General features: G+C 37.1%; 1 protein-coding gene across 11 annotated transcripts in view; it reads right to left on the bottom strand.

Annotated features, from left to right (window-relative positions):
• Window positions 1–367: 367 nt before the first annotated feature.
• Window positions 368–26439, bottom strand: part of MBNL2 (muscleblind like splicing regulator 2) — a 169264-nt gene continuing 143192 nt past the window's right edge. For 4 of the 11 annotated variants that reach the window (XM_084880280.1, XM_084880285.1, XM_084880284.1 and 1 more), the window contains 2 exons: window positions 25981–26075; window positions 368–3140 (listed from right to left, as the gene is read on the bottom strand). In XM_084880280.1, coding sequence (XP_084736406.1) covers window positions 3126–3140; window positions 25981–26075 — 110 coding nt within the window. In that variant the 3' untranslated portion in view covers window positions 368–3125. Of the gene's footprint in view, window positions 3141–18614; window positions 18671–25980; window positions 26076–26439 lie in introns of all 11 variants that reach the window. The other 7 variants (XM_084880286.1, XM_084880283.1, XM_084880282.1 and 4 more) reach the window with 3 other exon arrangements.

Here is a 26439-nt window from a genome sequence, read left to right on the forward strand (position 1 = left end):
CAACCCCCACCCCCACCAGCTGTCACCTTGTTCTCTAGGAGTCTGGAACTGATATTTTGTTCCCCATTTGGTTATTGAGTTCACACTTCATATTCAGGCAGAATCCTGTAGAAGAGGGCTGAGTGGTAGGATTTATTTTTACTTCCAGTTTCAAAGAATACTAAAAATACTTCTAAAATGATCCTTTTAAATTGTTTTTCTTATCTGTAAAAAGTCAAAAGCAAAAGCAACAACGATCAGTCTCCCATTTGAAGACCAAAGCTTGCTCTCCTTTGAAGTTATCAATCGTTATCTTTGTGAATGTCTAAACCACTTGGTTTGGCTAATTATCAATCTGTTTCAACAGAAAAAGGAGGAAGATTAGAAATCCTTTTAAATGCTTCTTTTATTTCATTGGTTGTACATTGGGTGAGTGAACTGAATATTACAACCAAAACATAGAATTGATACAAATTAGACTCCTGTTTACACTGTAAGGTAATGAGTGAGGAAATTCTTTAAGTGTTACAGAAAGGTTTAGTAGAAATGTTACCAGTGGTATGGCTAAAAGAATATTTTGGTGAAGTGCTATTATATCTTGAAAATCAAGAGTGAAATGTAGTTCCCATACAAGTGGCGAGTTCATCTCTTAACTACAGTATTTGTTGAATTGCTATCTTCATGTCTTGGATATAGGTGATTTTGTTTTTGTACTTAAACAAAGCATTTAAGATTTATTCATCATAGTCAGACTTCTGAATATAAACAAACTTTTGGCAAATAATATTTATACAGAAAAATAGTTTTAGATCCTCTCAAATCCCAGAATTATTCTATAAAATTACATTATAAATAAATAAAAAGCAAAATCTGTTGTACATATATTTGTACATCTATGCATTTGCCTTGCCTCCTCCTTATCGTAAATGGCATATTTATGACTCTTTGCATATTATCATCACAATTCTGGAAAATGGATATCATAGTAAAAATACAGTCCTCTATATTTGCTTGGGGATACAGGTGATGGTGTTGATGCTCATTAAAGGGCTGAAAATAGTTGTGTGCTAATGATTTTTAACATCAAAATCATGAAATAAAAGAAAAAAAAAATAGACAATGTTACAACAATTAGTCTACAAAAATATTTCAGTGATCACATAATTTACCTTTAGTAATGCATACTATGTATTCAATGAGTTTAAGTGAATTAACAAAGACAAAAAGAAAAAAAGAAGATAAGTTTGAATGTTTTAGGCAAGTTGTAGCATAACTACATTGTTATAGTTGAGAAAATTACAAATATCAATAATACATAAAGATGAAACTACCAAAGAAATACAAGTTAGATACAATACTTTCCCACAAATTAAAACAAATGTTAATGATACAAGCACTAGGTAAGATTACACTTAGAATGATTGCTTTCGATAAGGTTATCAAATCTATATATAAGATAAAGAGTCATTAGACTTCGACCAACATTAATTAAAATGGTGAGTTTCTTTTTTACTAAAAAGAAAAATGATATGGTTGGTGCATATAGTTTTCAGAACAGGCTATGAGGCCAAAATTTAAAATATTTTACATTCAATCTCAAAAGTCAAAATACTTCAATCACTAATATGTTCACACACAAAAAATGGATGTTTTAAACAATTACATTTATAACAGCTGTTTCATTTTTTTAAACAATAATTTAAAAACTACATAGGTACTGTATAGGCTATGTGCAACATATAAAATGTGAAATATGAAATATTTGGTACGATAGTGCTTAAAATAAACTTCCAAACAAACTTTCTGAACAAAATTTAATTGTATCGCTATTACCTTGAAGAACAACCAAGTATTAAAAAAGTAAACAACATTAAAATATGTTTCATCCATATATAGTATATATATGTATGTGTATATATAATATGTAGGTACTTGTATTAAAGTTTTTATACTTTTGAGACATAAAATATGCTTTAAGGTGAAAGAATTAAAAGAACTATTTTTTTTCCATGCTGTAGTCAGTTACAACCCTTTAATCCAACTTTTTTTGAAATGCAGAACAGTAATGGATTTTTTATAAAGTGAAACTACCTACTTTTTGTTTACATAGTAATTTAGATTAAAGTCACAGTCAAATTTTCAGTGACTAAACTCAAACTTACTTAAATTAGAATATTATACAGATCTCCTCACCTACAGCTTCCTTATTGGACTAGGTTTTTAGTTTAGAAGAGTTATTCTGTAACAGGCAAATGGATGGTGAGTTTGAAAGACTAACCCATTAGATTAGACTCTTGACATGGGCCTCTCATTCTTGTCAAGCTGGATGAAGTCTGGCAAAATCTAGGCACTTCTACAAAGTCTCTCTTATAAAACAACTTTAAAAATATACTTGTAAAATAATACCTTCAAGACTTTGTTTGGTGGGGTATGAAGCTCATACCGTGCAAAGTTTCTCTTGCATTCTAGTTAATGGTATCCTAGAATCACATGATTCAATACGGCATCTCCAGGCAAACAAAATACCACACTTTGATGTGTCCCCAGTACTTGTGCTTGAATTTCCATTCAGATTTTAGACCTGCAGGACAGGTATCGGTTTTTTTACTTCACTTCTCATCTTTGCTGCAGCATTTGTGTCAAGAAGTGAAACATACCCTTTGATCCAGTGGGAAAATGAAATGACAGTAATTGGAGTTGGAATTGAACCTGCCCTTGGAATAGGTTTCAAACTACTGCTAATTGTTTATTGCTAACTTTGAGATATTCTGAGTCGAAATGAGTAAATTGGTTGGACTTTCTGCATCAGCTATAGTTATGGAGATAAGACAATATTCCTAGGACAGAAACTATGTTTAGAAACCCTTTCAAAGTAAACTTGATCCTTTATGTCTTCAAACATCACAGCTGGTCTCAGGTAGTTAACTATCTTAGGTTGGAATATACTAAGCATACCATATTTAATACTCATATATGATATAGCAGCACTAGCTCCTTAGAGTTGTGGTCTGTCCAGAAGAACTAAATCTTTATTTAGCATGCAGTTTGTGGCAATTCTATTGAGGAGGAAACAGGATAGTATGTACAGTAACAATGTTTAGTTATTCTCAATGCAGATTCTTGGCATTCCATTCCATTTCTGCTGATTACTTCAGAATTATCTGTTAAAGAAAAAGATACACGTAATTTAGACATTCTTCTGTGAGGGAAAAAAATGAGTTTAAGTTCTACTCTTTGAAAACAGACATTTAAAAATAGGAATTTTCTTCAACTTTTCATTATTTTGGTGCAATTGTAATTTTGCCCAGGCCCCACCCTTCCTGGTGAAAATTTTATACTTAAGCACTTCTGCTGTGTGGCCACTGTAAAAGATGATTCAAAAGCACAGTATTTTCTGTAAAACTGTGACAACATGTATGTGAACATACAGCGTGTTTAGATCCTAACCTTTTTTCTTTTTCCATTTCATATCTTTTTATTGTATGTTCACATTATCCTTCAATTAATATTTGCTAAAGAATTTGTACATAAAAAGTTGTTCAGTAAATTTTAAATATAAATATTTAAAAATGTATAATCAATTATGTGTGTGGTTTTTTTTTTTATTAACTTACACTTATAATTCAAAAATGTGTTCCCCAAAAAATTACTTTGTAAACCTAAGATATAACAACAACAAGTTTCAAATTCAGGGAATGTTAAAATATCCCATATTAAAGTGAAAAATATAATATTCCAATAAAGCTGTTATAACATCCTTAATAATCTAAACGCACAGATACAACTAAAGTATCAAATGCAAACCATGGTTTGTGGAGTTCGATATCTAAGTTCTTTTCCAACTCCACACCCTTGCGAAGGACAGGGTGACCCAGTCCATAAATGCCAAGCTTAGAAGCGAAACTTATAACACATTCTAACAAAAATATTTATTCTTTGTGCAATGCCTTGACCAAACTTTGTGCAATGAGTAAAGAAAATGTTTGTTTACTAAACAGTCAAGAGTCTTTGTTTAGGAAATAACCAGTACAACTTTGTTGTGGTCAAGGTCAGCTAATACTCCTGCACACCACTGGAATCCACTTCTCAACACAAGCCTCATTTCTACAAGTATAATTTTGTGTATCATCATGTTAGAATTCATACATGTGGATATTTCCCCTGTTAGTGGGAGCTCCTACAGCTTATATTATAGTTGTAGTATAAACACTCAACTAGTTTCTCCCATGAAGAAAAAGCATCTTTTATTTTATTGGAATGCACAGATGTGCACAGAATTGATAAAAGTTGAACTGATTTATATTAAACATTTATACTAAATGAAAACTCAGAATTTCAGAAATGATTATTCTTTGTTTTTTAAAAAAAAATTCTAGAATTTAAAATTAATTGAGAAAAATAGCATTCTTTGTTTCATATACTGACAAATAAAAATAATGAGATATGGTTTTATATGAAAACATCAGTATTTTTGAACAGTCATTAAAAATAGCTAATATTCAAATTCTTCAGGTGGTTATATTACAACCTCAATATTAGATTTAGATTTATTAAATAGGAATTATTCTATTTCATCCCTTAGCTTCAATGATGCCTGTAAAGTTTCCAAATAAAAATGTGTCCCAGGATATCAAATCATGTCCTGTTTTTCTTTCTTCTTTCCTTTTACTTTTGCAAGAGTCTCTCTAAAATAGTGTGTGTGTGTGTGGGGGGGGGGGGGGCGCGGAATCTTGTGATGTCTTAAATGAATATGCAATAATACATATTTTAGAATATAGTCACATTAAGGCTTAGTAACTGAAACTAAAATTCCATATAGAATGGCATTTCTAACCATTTAAAACAAAAAATATTCAACAGAGAGCCCAGTAATGAGCAAATGTATACCACAGAGATCAGTGAGAACAATGCTTTGGACCTGAACCTGACAAAGAGACGTGTGTGGCCACCCAAGTTTAATTGAACTGTAAATCAGCTTTAAGTTAACTGAAAGCATCAACTGGACTAGCCCAGACTGCTTTCCCCCTCTGCCCCAGCGGACACACAATCCATTATACAGATAAAGACATAAATAAAAGTGACTGCCACTACTATGCTACTATTGAACTCTCCGCAGTTACTACTGCATTGCATCTTGGCCAGAAAACTCTGCCATACCCTAGTCTGTGTCTTTGGCTATCTGGTGGGCTCTATATGTGGCATTAAAAAAATGAGTGAGTGTGGGGGGAGGGGGTTTGAGGGGAAAATGGGGGGATATAGATACATATGTAATACCTTGGTCAATAAAGAAATTAAAAGAAAAAGGGTAACCAATAAATAAACGAATAAATATAAATGAGTCAAGAGATTGGCTGTGAGCTTCAAGAAGTTCAAGAGATTAGCTCTTAAAAGATAGGAAAGGTCTGAGTGTTTATTTTGGTGATAGGATTTTTCCTGAAAATATAACTTGATTATTAATTTTTTTCTGAGAAATGTGGCTTGTTTGCACGGTCTGAGTTAAGTGTACCTTGGGGTGAACTACATTCTGGAAATATAGACAGAACAGGAATCCAGATGAGGAGCAGTTACCAACTGCTACAATATGAGCTAGGCATATTATATGCCTCTGATGTAACTATTGCCTGTTTGATTTCCACTTCTGATGTGGGAAGACCTGACAGGACAGGCACGGAGGCCCATGGGGAGGGCAGGACAGTTCCCAGCTGGGAGGATACCTCGGGAAGAAAGACAAGAGCCAAGTGTGTGTGCAGAGTGAGAGGGTGTGGAGAAGCCATTTTGAACGAAAGAGATCTTCTGTGTAGTTTTTAATACGGCTCTTCTGTAGTCAGATTGTAGTGTTGATTCGCACCAAAGAGATACGATTTAAAATAGAATGAGCAGATCTATTTTGTGTGTTTCCTGTGGTTTCTCTTTAGATATTTCTCCATACTAGTTTTCTATGGATATATAAAACACGTTCTTTACATAAAAACTTCTTCAATTTCCACTGCAATGTTAACGGTCTTCAGAAGGTGCTTGGATATTTGAATGTAGATACAAGAGATAATTCCTAAAAGAACAGGTTTATAAATGGCCCAGGAACATGGGCTATGAGTCTGACATTGACGAACTCAAGTGCTGAGCTTGTCCATTAAAAAAAAAAAAAAGTGTTCTTGATAGTGTGGCTGTCAGTGGTGTCCTTCCTGCCTGTGCTTGTCAAAGCAGAGGCTGATTTTCAAAGCTCCTTCTCCACCTCCAGACACTGTGGCCCATGTTTTCCTGGAAGGGCCACTTGGAAGTTCTTGTGGGGTATGTACAAGTCAGAGAACTAGGCACCATGCTGGGTCCACTAAGAGTCCCCTCTCTGAAGCATCATTAATGTCTGTTGTAATTTTAATAGACTGCTTTTCCAGGAGGTGCTGAGAAATTTTTACCAGAGCCTTAGAAGCTAGGGAAGTGCTGCCAGTCTTATTTTGCAGACATGGAAAAGACAGCACAAACAGTTTTCACGGCTTCCGTGATGTACCAAGGGCTTGTATAGGCCAGCATGAGCATAGAGATGTTAACTCACTCTGCTTGCTCGCATGGGAGTCCCCTCCGGGGCATAGTGACAGTCTGCGATGGGACTAGGGCAGTGGTCGGCAAACTCATTAGTCAACAGAGCTAACTATCAACAGTACAACAATTGAAATTCCTTTTGAGAGCCAATTTTTTAAAACTTAAACTTCTTCCAACACCACTTCTTCAAAATAGACTCGCCCAGGCCGTGGTATTTTGTGGAAGAGCCACACTCAAGGAGCCAAAGAGCCACATGTGGCTCGTGAGCTGCAGTTTGCTGACCACGAGACTAGGGGAAACAGTGATTCCAAAGAGCATGTCTGTACCTCTTACAGTGCCAATGGAGGTGGGTGTTTAGACCTTCCCTGAGAGCTTGGGAATCAAGGAAAGGGTAGACAATAGAGGGGGGACTAGAGCAAAGGGAGGCTGGAGCACTAACTGTCTAGGGGAACATGAGGGAGAGAAATTGCTGAGGGACTTGTTGGGGCTGCTGGGCCACTCCACAGGGCATTCTGGCCTGGGGGGGGCCGACCACATCCTCTCCCAGGCCTTCTCCAGATGGATGCTGCAGACGTGTCTGCTCACAGCAGCAGAAACTCCTATCCAAACATAGGGCCGCTGCTTATGTTAATTTCCGTTCATCTCCCTGATGGACTAGCCCCTCAAATAAGTATTATTTTGTATAACAGAACCATGACCAAGAAGGAAGTTGAAGTATTGAATAGGACTAGCCAATCTACTGTGGTAAATCAAAATCTTGAACTGGGAGCATTATTTTCAATTCCTTTTCCACTAAAAGGAGGACACACAAAAATGGCAATAGCTGATGCCCACAAAATCGGCAATTCTATTTTTAAAACAAAGGCACATTTGATTTAAATTATGAGTGCTTTCATAAATCTTTAGTGGACTATCTATTACAACAAGAGTATCTGTGATGCAAATATGAGTTGGCTGCAATAGTGTGTACTTATCAACAAGCATCTCCTCCAGGTGGTTGGATTTAAGAATCGGATGATTCTGCTTAATTCACATCCATAAGTTACTTCCGTATGACCCAATGCACACTTAGTCTTATTTTTGTTTACTTAAGACAAAGCATGGGTGGTCCCAAAGAACATCAAAAGGGTTGTTCTTCCATTAAATGTGTTATGAGCAACCATTAAAACTCCCTGCAACCTCAGTGAAGTTCCTACCATTGACTAATAGTGCAATGGCAGTTAAGCTTGTTAAAAGAGGGCAGGTTGGGTTAGGTAAAGCCTCAATACTAAGCCTCTGGGACAGGCAGGAAAGGTCCATGAGTGAGTGGGTCAGGTAGGGAGTCCCATTCATCTTTATATCCCTAGTGTCTAGGTTAGGGCTGGGTACATAGGAGGTACTTAGTAACTGCTGGTTGCGCAGAGGGCAGAATCAATAAGATTTACTGAGGACACAATGCCACAATGTTGGCATCAACAGAAAACTAGTGGACCATTCACAAGTGAGACGTAGCCATGGAGACAGGAAAAGAACCTTTTAGAGAGTCTACACATAAACATTCCTTCCCATTCCTCTACTCCAGTTATATATAGATAAAAGGAAAAATATTCTAGGCTGGGGGCAGAGTCACTCACAGGGGGTGGAAACACGGCAGATAAACAAAAATGCCACCTGGAGAAACTTCTGGCTGATTTTCTTAGAAATCTTTTCTCATGGTTACAAGACCTTGTTCCCTTAGGAAATAATTAAAGAAAGGATGTTTCACTATCTTTATATATATATTGATTTCAGAGAGGAAGGGAGGGAGGGAGGGAGGGAGAGAGAGAGAGAGAGAGAGAGAGAGAGAGAGAGAGAGAGAGAGAGAGAGAGAGAGAGAAACATCAATGATGAAAGAGAATCATTGATCTGTTGCCTCCTGCACACCCCACACTGGGGATCGAGCTTGCAGTCAAGGCATGTGCTCTTGATGGGAATAGAACCCAGGACCCTCAGTCCCCAGGCTGACACTCTATCCACTGAGCCAAACCGGCTAGGGCTCATTGTCTTTTTAAACAAATCTTACTACTGGTTTAAAAATAGAAAACTAAAAGGAATTCCTAAAATTATGACCCAGGAACAGAGGCTTGCCTGTTGCTCACCATCCCAATATCTTTTTATTTATTCAGTTTTCTTACACTGTCACACATGTTCCTCTTCACTAGGCTCCATTGGCATTCTTCCCTCCTGCAGTTTCTCCACTGTTTAATATTCTCTCTGTCTTTCCCCAGTACTCCACACATCTTCTTCATGGCAGCCATCACTGTCTAGAATTATTTATTATCTCTGATTTTGTCTGAGAGGCAAAACTTGTGAAGTATTTTGTTTGAAGCAAATTGTACAAAGGCAGTGGGACGTTTGTACCATTTTGGGCTGTACAAAATAAATCTGTGCATAATCATAATATCAGTTACTAAAGTCAAATGCAAGTGTCTTTGCTCAGTTGATGGACATAGTTATCAGAGCAATTCTAATGATATGTATTAATAAATGAACAATTTCAAGAACTCTGGCCAATTTCAAGACTATTCATAAACTTTAATTGTGTAAAATGTTCAGATAATTAGTGGTATAAAAAAAGACACTTTGAAAAATATACTCATATTTATTAGGGGGAATATTGTCCTCAGACAGTATTTGACCTGTTTTCAAAAGGGATTTTTATTTATGTAGAAAAGGCAAAAACTGGGGCTGTGGGAGAAAATTCTAAAATATGACAATCAATGTGACTCTTGAGAAGATCACTGTAAGGTTGGTTGGAATGTCCACAATGTTTAGCATACCTTAAAGATTATGTAGTCAGGATTACTGTTTTGCCCTCTGTCATGAATAGAAGGTTTACATTCAAAGCTCTAATTCCTCTGTTTTAAATGACATCCTTTTGTGGATGACTCATTTCTGTCTAATATTTTCCATTCTGTAATATTTGGATAGGAAGACTTTTCAGATATACTTTCTAATATATAAAATGATCATTTAAATATCAATAATTGAGTTTTTGCACAAAAGGTAATAACCTGACCTCATTGATAGTATCTGGATAAAATACATATACTTTACAAATTCTTGATTTGAGTAAGATCTTGCTCCTTGCATGGGTCCGTCATATGAGAAAACATTTAGATTCTTGTGAGCATTTCAGTGAGGCCTTGATATGATTCTCTTCTCCAACCCAAACCCTGCCCCTCACAATCCCAACTCCCCTGAGAGAATTCTGAGGACCATTTCTGTTGCTTTCATGGTGAGATGATGAGATGGGAATCTAGCCTCCTTCACACCATCTAAACATCTAAATGTTAGCCAAGGGGGACTTTTCACCTATAGGATATAAATAAGGAAGAAGGTAAAGTACTAGAGGAGACTCATTTCTTTGTACTTTCCCCTGATGCTATCAAAGTGTTTAAAACAAAAACACGTTCAGGAGTCCTATGTAATTGTTCAGGAAGAGAGGAACTACTGAGACCATGTTTGAACTGCAGGGGCCAGAGGCTCAAACAAAACAAAACCCCAGACTGGAAGGGCCGCACGAGAGCCAGGGACAGAGAAGTAGGCAGACGCAGCCACGGCCTCCAAGGACGAGAAAGAGGATGGGATGAGGGCATCTGATGGTCACCCAGGAACAGGTCCCAGCTTTTTTCTTCTTATTCATCACCTGACATTTTTGTCTCCATATGATACGTTACAAACACATTCCTACTCTATAAACCTTCCCCAGTGAACATTCCAATCACAGAATTCACCATATTATCATGGTTCCTATACCTCCAGCAGATGGAGAAGGTGAAAGTCTTTCCTATCACACACCTGTTGGGGACTTGATTACGAATATGCTTTTGGCATCTTTCTTGAATCTTTAAGATATAGAAACATCTGGAACATGGTTTTTGGGCAGTTCCATGCCAATGTCATGAATTAACTATTGCAGACCAATCTAGATACTTAATCATCAAGTTTGTCACTGTCTCTATAGGAAAATTATTTAAGGTCCAAACAGGTGATAAAGAAAATTTTGAACAAGCAAATTTTTAAAAAATTAGGAACTGTCTGCATATAAAAGAAGGCTATATTCCTGTACTAAAACAAGAAACAATATATAACATTGGGGCCACACTATTTAATACAGTAGTCTAAGCATTATAGAAAATATTAAAACCTTTTAATAAAATATTATATTTAGACTATTTAGAGTGAGATGATTTACAGCAAGATTCATAGTGAGTGAAGCTATATGAGATTAAAAAGGCGGCCCATTTCAATGAGACTATTCCATTGAAGGGGACCTCTGGACATGAAGGTAGAATCTAAAACTTTTTTATACTTTTGAAAAAGTTGTGTAGCAACTGAAAAGAAATTCCTAAGTATTCACTTACACCTGCTTTTTTCAATATTGGTTTTGCTCCCAGTCATACACTGAAGAGTCAGGCCAAGAAAAATCACAGAAAGAAGGTCCTGTTGGATTCAACACAGAGTCCTCAGTTCAGTTCAATGCCCTGCCTTTGTATTCACCACCATTATGTTAGACTTAGGATCCTGGGCACATTGTGGCTGTATTATTCATTTTAACAGTGGAGCAGAATGTGTAATTCAGGCTGCTAAGAACTGGCTTTTAAGACACTACTGGCAGAGAAGTAACCAAATGCTACGATGCAGTAAAAGGGATGGTAAAATTAATGCTATGTACAAGACATGAATATGTCTTTTAATCATCTTGCACGTTTCTTAAACTGGTGGGTTTCAATGAAATTTGTTTTGTTTTTAGGTGTTTTGTTTGTTTTTTGCCTCTGTGTTTGCATATGAGAGAGAAAGAGAGAGAGAGAGAGAGAGAGAGAGAGAGAGAGAGAGAGAGAGAGAGAGAGAGACTTACAAAACCACTCAATTGTGTGTAAAATCATGATGCAAAGGTAAAATCAAAAGGAACTCTGGGGTGGAATTTCAGGTTTCTCTGTGCCACCAACCAGCTTTGTGACCCTTCTGAGCCTTAGTTTTTGATTCTGCTTGTACCACATTGGCACCTCTGCCGCATGGTGGGGTAATTAAACCAGTTTACCATCTGTCCTCACTAATAACTCCCCAAGAAGTGCCAAAATATCCTGATATAACAGAGAGCAAAATGGAAACTAAAGGAAGAAAATATATAAAGAATGAAAGCTTCCACATTCTTTTATTTCTTTACTAGAGGCCTGGTGCATGAAATTTGTGCATGGGGGAGGGAGCATCTGTCCCTCAGCCCAGCCTGCACCCTCTCTAATCTAGGACCCCTCCTTGAGGAATATTTGATTGCCCATTTATAGGGATTGAGCCATGGGGGTGTGGCCAGCCTGGGTGAGGGGTTGAGGGCTGTTTGCAGGCTGGCCATACCTCTTTCAGGGTGGGAGATCCCCACTAGAGTGCCTGGCCAGCCTGGGTGAGGGCTGATGGCTGTTTTCAGGCTGGCCAAGCCCCTCAATGGGGACCCTTGCTCCAAGGGGGTGTGGCCAGCCTGGGTAAGGGGCTTTTTTTTTTTTTTTTTTTTCTTCCCATCTCCTTGAGCAGAGTCCATGGCCAGCTGAAAACAGGTATCTGGGATTTATTTATCTTCTATAATTGAAACTTTGTAGCCTTCGGTGGAGGCCAGGGCAGGCCAGGGCAGGCAGGAAGCTTGGCTTCCTCCATTGCCAGGGGCAACCCAAGCCTCCTGCTCACTCCAGCTCTGTGGTGGCCACCATCTTAGTTGGGTTAATTTGCATACTTGCTCTTGATTGGCTGATGAGTGTAGCAGAGTGATGGTTAATTTGCATGTTTCTCTTCTATTAGTGTAGATTACTAATTGTCCTTCAACAAAGCTCAGTAGACTCTTAATAAACATCTACTCAGAAAAAAAATATGAAAATGTGTTGTATTGAGTCAATAGTGGGCATCTGTATGGCATGACATCTTAAAAATATTTTTAAATGTTATCTTTATTGTTGACAGTATTATAGATGTCCCTCCTTTTACCCCCCATTAACCCCTTCCACCCTGAACCACTCCTCCCAGCCACACTATTGTCTGTATGGCATAATATCTCAATATAGCCCCAACTTCTAACAGACATCACTGAGGAAAAATTTTCATTTGCACTCAGTTACCTGCTTTATGAAAACACAACTCTTAAAGGAAAACATGACAGCAATAAAGAATTTTTAACATGAAAAGAGTAATTTTATATTATGGATTTAATAAAACAAAAATTCAAGTATAGTTAGACATCTTTCTTCCCAATCCTAACTTTTTATTCTTTGGAGAAACATCTATTCAGATCTGTTGCCCAAGGTAAAAGCTTGTGGTAAAATAGGCATATCATAAAATTTGCAATTTTAACCATTTTTAAGTGCATGGTTCGTGAAAGTTGCATTAGGTGCACTCACATTGTTGTGCAACCATCACCATCCTCCATCTCCAGAACTTTTCATCATTCCAAACTGTAACCCTGTAATTATTGAACAATAACTTTCTACTCCCCTTTCTTACCATACTTAGTTCCTTCTCTACCCACTTCTCCCATACTTCTTTACATCCTTCTCACTTGTGGCTTTAAAATGGTTTACCTGGCTCTTCCTGTATGCTCACCTGAATCCCTGGGCTTGCTCTCTAATCTAGCTTTTGGTTTTACTTAAATTAAATTAACCTTCTAGTGCAGCGTTTTTCAACCGCTGTTCCGCGGCACTTGCCTGGTGTGCCGTAGGTGCAGACAAGACAAGAATTTTATAATTTTTCACTATTTTGTTTACTTAATATTTCATAATAAAGTAATTATAAAATACTTTCTTTGTGTTTGATTCCTATTCAAGAGAATTACTTTATATATAGTCAATATAGGCACAGAGTTAAATTTTTTAACATTTTCTAATGGTGGTGTGCCTCGTGATTTTTTTCATGAAACAAGTGTGCCTTTGCCCAAAAAAGGTTGAAAAACACTGTTCTAGTGGCTCCTTTCACAGTTGCCTTCACAAAACATTCATTCTTAACTAGTGATGTTTAGTTAACCTGAGATTGATAAGTAAGGTTGGGTGGAAATAGTGGGAAAAAATTGTACCTCTATTTTTAAATTATTGTTGTTTAAGAAATGAAAGCCTGGTTGAGGGACTCTTCTTGGTAGATTCTTTCCAGCTAGAAATTATTTTCCAGTTTGCCACCCAAGAAAGGGTGAGATAGCACCTTGTCCATCTGTTTCTCTAGCTCTTGTTTACTGGACTGAAATGAGAATTTCCTTGTTGGTCTCATCAACCAACAATATTTTCCCACCACTTCTGATATCACACTTGGATATTAAAAAGTTCTACTAGAACTTTCTTCTTAAATTGTTAAAACTTTAAAAATTAATAGTTAAAACTCAGTGGATACAAGTTTTTAATCATACAAAGAGATTAATCCCAATCTACATTGGCCATAATAATCTCTAATCAAATCCAAATATGGTAGCCACATCAGAGAACAGGATTTGGAGGCAGGCAAATCTTACTTCTAAGACTGTCCAGCCACTTTCTACTTCTTTAATCTTAAGTAAATTATTTCATTAAAACTTGCTCTCCTCTGGAAAATGAATATGACACTTCACAGAGTCCTGTTGAGTATTAAATGAAATAGTGCATATAACATCTCTGAAGTGTGATAGTGGCTTTTGATGAATGTTAGTTTCCTTTCTTTAGTCAATTTAAGATTCATAAACCTAAATAACATTTGGTTTCAATTCTATTTAAATAGGCATTTAAATAATAATATTACCTGATTTTACATTTAAATATTACACAATTTATATGGGCACTTCCATAAACTTGATTTTTAATGAGACAAAGATTTTTTAAAATGTCAAATATACTTACTTCCTGTTCTGTATATGTATATCCTGACCTGTCAGTGACAACTTAATATAGGTTAAATTTCTCTATTTATTTATGAAAATCCCAACTGACATTCATATTAATAATTTCAAACCAAAATCTTTTATTATAAAGACATTAAAAGTCAGCAGTGTTTGCTGATCAGGGTCAAGGAATAGAAAATTAACATCTCATAAGAGGCAGGATCCCCATTCTTCAAAGTTAGATCCAGTTCAAACCAGTTCTAGGCCTAACAGATATGTTACCACGGGGAAATAATTCAACCTCCTTTATTATTATTACTCATATCTTTACTAGGAATTAAACAAGTGTTCCTAACTCATGGGTTGTTGTGAAGATTAGATAACATATTTAATGAGTGCCTGGTGGGAGTAAGCATATAATGCTACTGTTATCATATGGTAATATTTCATCTATTTTAATTTCCTAGGCTAAGCCACAGAACATGAATATTTTGACAAGCTATAGCAATTACTAATAAATCTTAGGTCACTGTGCTTAGAGAAAACCACTATTTATGGACACTCTGCACACCCAGGTGTGTCTAATAGACATCTATTCTTCAATGTCCAAGCCTTCACTTTTCCTCATACAGGTACCCCTACACAGCAGAAAGAACAAGGGAACTTATGAGTTGATATTTTCGTTTTTGTTTTAAAAAGCAACTCTAAAACACCCCCCCACCAAGACAAATAAATACAAGAGGATTTTCTTCTCATTCTCTGTACACTCCTTAGATTTCCCTATTTTAACTCCTTTTCTTGTGTAAGGCCACCCTTGATATTGCAGTTGTCAGAGAAGAGCAAAGAAAAGAAGATAAACAATAAGGATTGATTTAAGCAATTCCTTTTCTCCTAAACCCTCATAACTAAAGTGGTTCTCTGGCCCTTTCAAATATTTCAGTGTAGCCATGACAAATATTGAAAGAATGACTAATGGAAGTGCTATGACATTATTACTGGAAAAAGTATTTGGAGAACAAGAAGGAATCGAGTTTAACATTCCCTGGGTATATTTTTGATTTCTCAGAAACCTTTCTAAATTCTAAGGGGGAAGCAAAACTATTGATTGTCAAAAAAAATAAATAAATAAATGAAGCTGCATATTCATGATGGATTGTGGTTTGACGGTGGGAGGGGACTAAGCATGTTGTTAGGAGATGAATTTTTAACTCTCATGTAATTTTGAGTGAATCACTTAACCATTCCTGTTTCTTCTTCTTGTAAAACGAAAGGCAAGGAGCTTAGGGAAAGTTCTAAATCTGGTTTTGCTACTTTAATAGATGATCTTGGGCAAGTGTTTCAGCTTCTTGAAATTGCAAGTTCCTCATCTATATATTGGGGATAAGAGTAGATCCTTACAGAGCCATTGTGGGCTTTAATAAGATAATTCATATAAAAGGCTTAGGAAGATGTCTGGTATTTGGTAAGTGCTTAGTAAAGGAGAGCTGTTGAAGGGATTAGCTAAAGAATATATATGCATACTCCATGGACACAGACAATAGTTTGGTGAAGGCCAAGGAAGTGGGAGGCGCTGCTGGGAGAAGATGGGCAAAGGGTGGAGAAAAGGGGGACACCTGCAATTATGTCAACATTAAAATTTTTAATAAAGCCCAGCTGGCATGGTTTAGTGGTTGTGTATCGACCTATGAACCAGAAGATTATGGTTCGGGGTCATGGCACATGCTTGAATTGCGGGCTCAATCCCCAGTGTGAGGTGTGCAGGAAGCTGCTGATCCATGATCCTCTCTCATCATTGATGTTTCTGTCTCTCTTTCCCTCTCCCTTCCTCTCTGAAATCAATTATATATATAAATAATTAGTAAATAAAAGAATAAAAAAGAGAGTTCTTGAGTTATCTTTGTGCTGTCTGTTTATGCATACACACAGAGTGAGGCAAAGTAGGCTTATAGTTGTTTGTATGAAAAATAATACAATAATTAATAAATAAAAATACTAAAATAAACTGTGTTTTGAGTACTCACCACTATAAACCTACTTTTGCCCCACCCTGTATGGTACTTTGGGGCTCCATAAGTGATCATTTAAAGCAGTTTCTCAGGAAGGCATAGAAAGGGAAGGAGCACTATTCTAGGCAGGATACAGACAATTGGGTTCTAGTTCTCTTACTGTTTATGTAACTTGGGTAGGCCACCTTGCTGATGTGGGCTCCTGTTCCAATTTATAATGTAACCTGCATCAACATTCCCCTTTCATGTGTTATTGTAGAAATAACGCACGGTTGTGGTAAGTCTGCTGTCATGACTTACTGTCTTTCAACACTTGGTTGCAGTTGATACACATCTGGTGTCACTCCTGCAAGGCCTGATGTCACCGCTATTGTGGGGAAATGGGTGACATTTTACAATAACCAGTTTAGTGATGCCACTTCTGGAAATGCATTGTGGTGAGTAGTGAAGAGAGTCTGAATTTGCTTACAGGAAGCTCATCAACATCAACTCTGAGATCTTTGAAAACTCCAGAGCAAGGGAGTGATGATAAGTATAATATAATTTGATTACCTAAAGTAAAACAGACCAAAAGCTCTAGTCTGTTACACCTCATGTTGAAGGGTGATGGCTTCTAAATGCTAGAAAAGCTATAGTTTTTCATAAACCAATGTCAGAAAATACCAGTCAATACATGTGTTCGTTACAGTGCAAATGAGAGTGGAGATGTGTCAACAAGAACCATTATTTTTCTCTAAGTCACTGGGACAGCTGTCTGTAGAGGGCGGGAGAAGTCAATGAAGTCCATAGATGTCATAGAACTGGAGAAAAGCCACTGGGAGAGCAAGGATCAGAATGCCTCCTGAATTGTCCCGACTCTTGATTACTTATCACTCCCATATTTTCTCTGTTCTTTCCCAATTTCAACAATATTCATCAATGAAGAGTTTCCTCACCAGTTAGCCTGCACTCACCCTCTCCCAGCTTGTATCTGCCCACTCACTTCCCGTAGACTAATGTTTCCAAGTCTCTCATTTAACATTTGTCCTGCTCTCATCCTGCCATTCAAGGCCTTAAGTAACCTAACTTCTCCTCACCTACTCCACTGAATTTTCTAGCACTGCCCAAACGCACTGTCCCCTTTACTCTCCCACTCACTGCAGCATGACCTGGAACACATCCGTTAGCCCAGATCTGATGTAGTAATAGCTGTTCCATCTGCTTCTGTTGTGGGACAGAGTCCTAGACCCATGATCGGCAAACCGTGGCTCGCGAGCCACATGCGGCTCTTTGGTCCCTTGAGGGTGGCTCTTCCACAAAATACCATGGCTTGGGTGAGTCTATTTTGAAGAAGTGGCATTAGAAGAAGTTTAAGTTTAAAAAAAATTGGCTCTCAAAAGAAATTTTAATCATTGTACTGTTGATATTTGGCTCTGTTGACTAATGAGTTTGCCGACCGCTGTCCTAGACTGATTCTGAAACTCCTGTCTGAACCTCATAGACCATGGGGAACAATGTGGTTTCAGGGTCACGTGGGCTTGAGGTCAAATGCTGGCTCTACTCTGGATTAGAGCTGTGGCCATTCTGAGCCTTGATTTTGTCACATGCACCAGATGGAGAATAGGACCCCTCTGCTCTGGTTAAATGTGAACGCATATCAAGCATAATGCTGGTACATTTATAATGCCAGTTCCCTTTTGCCCTTTCCCCACTCCTGTCTTCACCCCTTAACTTTCACACTACTCAGGAGCAACCTCACCTGTTCATTATCTGTCTAATTCCCTCACTTCCCTCAAGACCTATCTCCCCACTCTAGGAATAAAGCCCTACCATAGAGCTTTGTCCTTCCCATGCAGTAATATTTGTGTATGACTATGTGACATTGTCTGATTGCTTCACAACTCTTTACCGAGGCAGTAAACTTCTAGGCACCTCCCTGCTCTGGCAGCTTCTAGAATGATCAGCAGACTCAGACTTTGGAAACCACTGCCTCGAGGGAATGCAAGAAGGGGCTGGGACATAAGACCAATTTGTCTTTGACACACAATGGTGTCATATCTGGTTAAGTGGAGCGACAGCCAGGTTAGCTTGCTGTTCTTATGGAGAAGCACTAAAGATCTCTCCTCTCCATTCACTGAAAGACTGGCAACTTCCCCAACCACACAGGCACAAGTGGGAGAAGGCAGGCAGTTGTGGCAGAACTTGGGGAGGAAAATGTGTATGAACCAAAATTTTACTCTGAGCAACTTTGAAATGAGACCCCTTTCATCTTTTACCTCTTGGCAGTGGGTCTGAATTCCCGCATTGCAGCGAGTCTCTCTTTCCTCTAGAGCTGGAAATAAACACACACATATACAATGAGCTATATATTCCTTCTGCTCAAAAGAGGAAATCTCAAATTAGAAAACCTGAGCCTGATTTCATTACCATCAACAAAAGTCAAAATACTATAGGGAATACGACTTTTCAATCTCAAAAGATTCCCCCAAATTTCATCAAAATGCAAAAGAGGATGGGATCTGAAGCACACTAAGTAGGACAATCCACCAGGCAGTACAGCTCCACATAAGAACCCTTGACCTTCTCTCTTCAGCTGCATGAAATTGGAACTGATACGATGTCTTTAGGTGCTATATACAAAAGAATTCTACCCAAGTGTCTCACCAGGAGGTGTAAATTATTCATGGGAAATGAAAATGTACTAGATTACAACACTTATATAACTTAGTCTTTCCTTAGAGAATCTGCAAATACATTTATTAATTTAACCTCATGGCAGACCTGCAAAGCAGCTGCTTCTGAGGCAGGAAAATAAAAGGTCTATTGCCTTCTTATTGTCTGCTTTCTTGAAGAGAAAACGTAACCTGCCTCTATATCACTCTCATAGAGCCCAGTCCACCTTAGACAGAGTACCCCTCCCACCTCTCCTCTAAAAAATTTTGACCACACTAGCAAGTCTGGATTTCAGTGCTCTAGCCACACTGCACCATGGAATTTAGACTCAAATTGCCAAGAAGCTTGAACTAATAACTGAAGCAAATACTGTAATTTTTATAGTGTTTTTTTTTTTTTTTTTTTTTTTACTTGAAGAGACACAGCAGGCTCCTCCCTCCATCCCTCCCCTTCTTTCTCTCTCCCTCTACACACACACACACACACACACACACACACACACACACACACTTCCACCTTTCTCCACAAAATATTTGATGTGGCAATTCTGCCTCATTTAAAGCAACCAGATTCATTCTAAAACAGAACCCCTTCTATAGTTGGAATATCAGCAAAATGCTACATTACAGGTGGCTAAAGAGCTATAGCAGTGGAATGCTAAATAGCGGTCTCAGCCCGAGACCAGTTCATAAGAGTTGGATCTGACACTTGCTGTTTTGACCTTTCTAGAGAGTACCATACTTGGGGCCCAGTGCAACATACTTGGGGCCCAGTATGTTGGGCAAACCAAGAAAGAAGTCTTCGGTTTGATCATCCACACACAGAGGCCGGCCATGTTACTGAGTATTTCAGGAGAAGTACCTGACAGGAGTCTAGTCCTCCCACATGAGGGCTTTGCAGACCCATGATTTTTCTTGTGAAGAAACAGACTCCAAACTGGTCAAATGGTGGATATGGGGGTGTTTATTGCCTCCTACATTTGTCTGAATATAGTTCCGACAGATGGCTGTGAATAATAGATGTTTTATACAACTCTTTGAGATGAGAGTTTGGGCGAAACATGACCTTACCTTCTAGATTCCTTGGTTAGTATAGACTAACTTACATACCCAAGAATCTGTATAAACAAATAGCTTTGAAGTTGTATTCACTTTATATGTGAGAAATAAGTAAAATCTCATTATTTGCTTTCCTCTTCCCTGTCTAGTTATTTGTAACAGGCGAGATTATACATAATATATAAATCTGGTTGCATGTAATTATCTCATATTTCTGATAAGATATTGTTGAAATGAATTATAGTGAATTTGTATCAGGCATGTCTGGAAAATGGGATTTTCTGATTTGTACATTTTCCAGGAAATAAAGGGTTGTGAGTATATAATATATTATTAACAAACTTTCACTAAGCTCTCCCTAATGCCAACTTTCTGCCAAATGGATTTAATATTTGGGCAGAAGATGTGATCTTCAGGTCATCATTTTAAAGAGGAATCATCACTTTTTGAAGATGTGATTGTTGGTTAACATATTGCCAAAAATATAATTTGATTGCACCAGCATTAAATGCATAACAAAAATCCTAAAATGTAATGTGTAAGAATTTTTCTTGGTAGCATGGTCTCATGACCCAGAATGAATCAGATGAACAGTTGCTCCCACTGTCCACATGGCCCTAACCTGGGCAATATATATTTGCACCAAATCTGAAGGGACTCCTCCTTTTGTTCAAAGGCCTGGAGGTCTTTGAGCTTCTGTGGCTCTGGAGTCTCATTTAGGCATAGAGGTGGGAGCCACATGTTAGGGTAAACACACTGGAGGCATTTGGCCATTGAGTCCACCCAGCTGCTGTTCTTGAAGGCTTCAGTTCAGGTCCTACAGAGGCAATGTCCTGGGGTTAATCTTTCATGTCAGCCCACATTTCTTTTTGTCATGTGGCATTTGTATGTACAGGTTTTGCCATAGTATGAAATAGTTTTTCTGTTTCTCTGTGGCTAAAAGTAACTCTCCCTATGTCACGGGCAAAGGCAAGACAAAGTAGGTCACCTTCCAGCTGCCCCAGTTCCAGTTTAGGCTCTTGTGAAAACCTCTCAATAGTCTCCGCAGATTCCCCCGCTTAGAATCCATCTTCTCATTTGTCCTAGAGTTCTATCCTGTTTGAAAATTCTTCAAGGGCCAAACCCTTTAACCTGACACTTAATCCTGCACAATCTGAATCAAACCCACGTTGTAGGCACTCACTCCTGCAAACTGAAGCTCTGACCAATCTAATGTTAGTTCTTCTCTGCTAAACTTTACAGTTTCCCACCTTTGTGCTGGTCATTATTTCTATCTAGTGATGATGCTTTAAGGAACATGCAGGCAAGGTCCTTGATTAATTCACAGGAATTACATCTAGTGCAGTCAGGAAAAGTACATCCAGTTGCTGGGGTTCAGAAAAAGACCCAGAATATAAATTATATTTTAATTGGGCATTCCAGGATGTGATTCAGTAAAAAGAATAATCCTGTGTATAGATGAAGAAACTAAGAATTAACACATATTTATTTGGAAATTCCTCTTTTGAAATAGATTGTAGCTTTGAAATAAAAATAATAAAGCAATGACAGCATAGGGTACTATAATAATTCAAGTTATAGGAATTCAAATCTATACTTTCATTTTACTAAATAAAATGTTTTAGAATTTGAAAAACTAGGTAATCCAGTTACTAAACTGTTTATCTCTACCTCTTTTAGTGTACACTCTATGAGATTAAATTTGTTTCAATATAGGCATCTATAGAGTTGTACATTCTGACCATCTGCTAGTAGGCTTAAATTGGCCTATTTAAATGGTATTCTTATTTTCATTTCTGATTTCCCTTGTAACCAAGCTATTTGTGAGATGATTGGCAGAAGCTAATTGTAAAGTCTAGGACAGTGATTCACAAAATATGCCCATGAACTTGGTTTCACTAAGACGAATCACTTTTTTTTTTTTTACTTTGTATTTTTTTTTATTCATAATTTCCAACCTACTCACTGGTTCTAGTATTACACTGACTATTACTAATTATTCATAATTTCCAACCTACTCACTAGTTCTAGTGTTACACTGACTATTACTAAATGGCTATATATTTATAGTTAATATATATCTATTACCCTGTTTACCTGAAAATAAGACAGTGTCTTATATTAATTTTTGCTCCCAAAGATGCGCTAGGTCTTATTTTCAGGGGATGTTTATTTTTCCATGAAGAAGAATACGGTACACATTTATTGTTAAATGAAAATAAAGGAATACGGTACACGGTAAGGTAAATTAATTTTCATGCTGAGACAGAGCCTGGGGGGGGCCTTATTTTTGGGGGGATGCCTTATATTTCACTCAGAAGAAAACTGTCAGTAGGTCTTATTTTCGGGGAAACACGGTATATGGTTTTTAAACATGACCTAGCTATTACATAACTAGCTTGAAGCTATGTTCAAATTCATCTCCCAGTTTAGAATTCATCTCTAGTTGAGCTGCATTAACAAGATTCCTCCCATTTTCTCATCTAGCAACTGCTATTGGGTCTCATTCAAAAGATAAGTTTTATTTGTGGAAAAAGTGACTTCTGTGTATTTAAAATTATAGAGAGAGGCAGTAGAGCATGGTGGTTAATGGCAAGACCTCAGGAGACAAACTGTCTGGATTAAATTCCAAGACCATTTATCAGCTATTTATCTTTGCCTAAGGTAATTAAACATCAGTTTTACTATCTACAAAATGGGAAAGATGATAACCATACTTATAAGACTATTATAAGAATCGAGTGTATCTATATATAAGTATCCTCTCTCATTTAATATAAAACATATGATATGACATATCATATATATTAAGTGAGAGAGACCATTTAGAATATCTTTTACATAATAAGTAGTTTGTAAATAATAATAATAATAATAATAATAATAATGTTATTATTATTAGGTATAATATGTATATAAAAGCCCAAAGATCTTAATTTACTAATAGGAAATAGCTATTAGTAAATTTGTTTACTGTATTTTTGTTTACATATCTACTTGCAGGTAAATAACCAAAAATTTATTTTATATTTCCTAGAAGTATTTGAATCTTGTCTTCATATAATTCCAAACTACAAGTCTAAGTTCAATTAAAACTTTCATCACTGGCACTTTGATTAAGCCCTGAAGTAAGAGTTTATATATTTATCGCTTGTTCATCTTGACTCACCAGGGTAACCTGTAAAGAAACACTGAACTGGAGGATCTGCCATGAGGTGTTTTGGTCTATCCTCTTTCTTCTGTGAATAACTTGTGTCTAATTACAAATACCTATGAGATTTGAACTATTTGAACTGACAGTCTAAATTGATCAAATGAATTGGAAAACTGTCAAAATCCTCCCACATTTTGTGTTAAAGACAGATCTCTCAATGAAGGAAAAGAAGGCAGAAGGCTTATCATCCACTGAACTCCGAGTCAGTATCACTTTCTGATCTGGTTGTGTTTACCTCTACTACTTTGTGCCTAGCATAACAGGGAAGGAACAATAGATTTATTGAATCTCTAAGCTGGGAGGGGTTTCAAGGAGCTATAGTTCTAATCTTTTCACAAATGAGGAAACGGAGATTCATTTAATTTAAATCACATATAATTCACATCAATATGATTCATTTAGAATTCAAAGGGTGAAATATAAAGGGGATAAACTTGTCACTTCATAGCCATCAACAATCTCTGAATTCTTAATTCTTGGCCACTAAACAGAATTTCCAAGTTCTCCGATAGCTTCTTGGTTCTTTGAAACTTGTTGAAAATACAAACAGAATATCATATCTGAAAGTTTATGTTTACTACTATTTCTTTTCCCGTGGTTTCCATGTGCAAGCAGAACTTCATCAAGAGCTGCTATAGGGTTCCCCATCATCACTGAAGTGCAATCCAGCAACTATTACATTGGACACTACAAAACATAGACTCTGGGATTCTTGAAGCTACTGTCAGGAACTCTTTTAATGATATTTCTTTTGACTTAATTGAAATCAAACTTGTTAGTTTCTTTACCGATTCCACTCTGCTATGAAATGATATATTTAAGCTTCTAAATATTTCATACTTTTTACTCCATCACCCTACACACATAAATAACACTACATATATGTATTCTATACATATAATTAATTAATTAATTCGCTGGAAAAATATTTATGGTAGACGATCAAGTATTTATCATAATGAAGTAATTTATCCTAAAACTCAAAATTATTTCTTTATCTTGACTTCCTTTCCATTCCTAAGAAAGATCTTTCTGAATTAGAGGTGTTTAACTTGCCATAAAGTATAGGTAAAATTCCATACTACTCTCTTATAGCCAATGCTACTCTATTATACTTCAAACTTATTTTCATATGAAGGGACTTTGTAACAAAAATTCTGTAAAAACTCACAAAAACATGGTTCAAGAAGGCAGGGCTTACACATAAAAGAAACCAGTATCTAGCTCTCCTGTTAAGAATCAGCGAATGAAAAGAGATGCTCTGAACCTAATAATGAAAACTTCCTCCTCTGGCTCCCATTCTATCATTCAAAAAAACCTTCCCAGCTAAGAAACTTATTTATTTCTCTTTGTTATATCTGTTTTGGAGCTGATTTAAAATTCTTTGGAGGTCAGTTGGCATTTTTGAGGTGGTAAGTAAAGAGATGAGGAGCTGTGAATAGTTTATATTAGCCTCTGAGTGCCCATATGGCCTCTACTCCCTCCTCCATTCTTTTCTGCTTTGTCACAGTGTGCAGAGGCCAGTAAGAGCTGCCATGGATTTTATTTTTACCCCTTCATTGAAGTGCATTCACACCTATCTTTTTAGTGATGAAACCTATAGCCCTGGAATCACTTATTCACTTGAACACGGAAAGAAGTGTGAATCAGACCTTCCCACCTGCAGAATGACTTTTGAAATCTGCCATTTATGCCCTGACACAAGGTTTTCTAGTTTTTCTCATTAGCTTGAAGAACCTCCCCTGCAGCCTATTCCTAGATCTCTTTTCATCTTTTGTCAGTACGTTAATTTTATTTAAAAAAACAAAACAAAAAAATCCCCCAAAACAAAACTAAAACCAAAACCAAAATGCTCTTCTCTGAAGGGTGACATGCACAGTAAAGTGTTTTTCTAGGCCAGGTAGGAGCTTATGCTGACTCATCCTCCTGTGCATCCCCAAACCAGGAGCACTTGTTTGCTGTGGTCAGGATTACAGTCCACCTGTGACTAGGGAGTGGGAAGTAGCCCACTGGCCCTCACTGAAAAATAGTACATCCATGTCTTACCGGCACATGCATTAAACCAACAGAGTTAAACGTCCCTAAACAGTTATATCCAGCTTTTGTGAACTCAGTGCCTCCAAGTCCTCTTCTTCCAATTGTTTGGCTCTTATGCGAGTATCTGAACAGATTATAAAGTGGGCACCAAGTGAGTTTGGAAGCACCTATGGCCAAGGTAAAATGTTAACAGGAATCATTCAGACCTCAAATTTGAAACTACGGAAAAAGGGGAGACTTTTCTAAGAGGAGAATTGTTTTCCTCCGTAACAGACGAATAGGGTCTGAATGAACTGAATCAAAATTAGCCAGTTTTGAAGCACCTGTGGGAGAGCTTTTGTAATTTCTCTGTGGCGATTCACAAACCACTGGATACATAATGCTGTACTAAAAGGAATTTAAGCCTGTCAGGTTAATTACACAATATTAGGTACGAAAACAAACAGTGCAACACAAAACATAGCTACATCATTATTTGCAGTAAATGTTAACTCTAAATAAGTGCAACCTGTCCATAAATGCTTGCTATAAACTAATTAAAAAAATAAAATTTGATGGATAAACATGAAAAAAAAAATTCTCACCGAGAATTTTTTTTTTAAATATCAGCACTCATTTAGAGTTTGGGATTTGTGAAAGAAAGCTTTAAAAGGAGCAAACCTGATTGGCTGTGGCTGTTGCTGCGAAGGGGACACTTGTTGCAGGAGTTGTTGCTGCAGAGACAGTGGCTGACGTAGCGCTGTGCATCATGGGTACTTTCAGGAGGGGAACCATGGGAGCAATGAACAGGAGGGTGTAGCATTATGGTAATAGAAGTGGTATTTTGGCATGGTGAATATCAGAGCAGCAAGCCATCATGGGTTAAACCAGCAGATGGCATGCAATCACAATGCAAAGCAAGGAAGCATGGGAGAGAAATAAAAAAGGGAAAATAGCTTATTACAAGTACAATTAAAGGAAGTTTTAAAACATAATCAGTGATTCCCAGAAAGGCCAAAGCAGATTACTTTGGTTGATGTATTTACAAACATTTTACTTCTAACAATAGATCATTCCCAATTCAGAGTATAGTGTTTGTAATAAAGGTTGCTTCTAAACATGTGAAATGTAATGTCCAGT

This window comes from Pipistrellus hanaki (assembly GCF_964339955.1).
Source record: "Pipistrellus hanaki genome assembly, chromosome: 3".
In the NCBI taxonomy this organism is placed as follows: domain Eukaryota; kingdom Metazoa; phylum Chordata; class Mammalia; order Chiroptera; family Vespertilionidae; genus Pipistrellus; species Pipistrellus hanaki.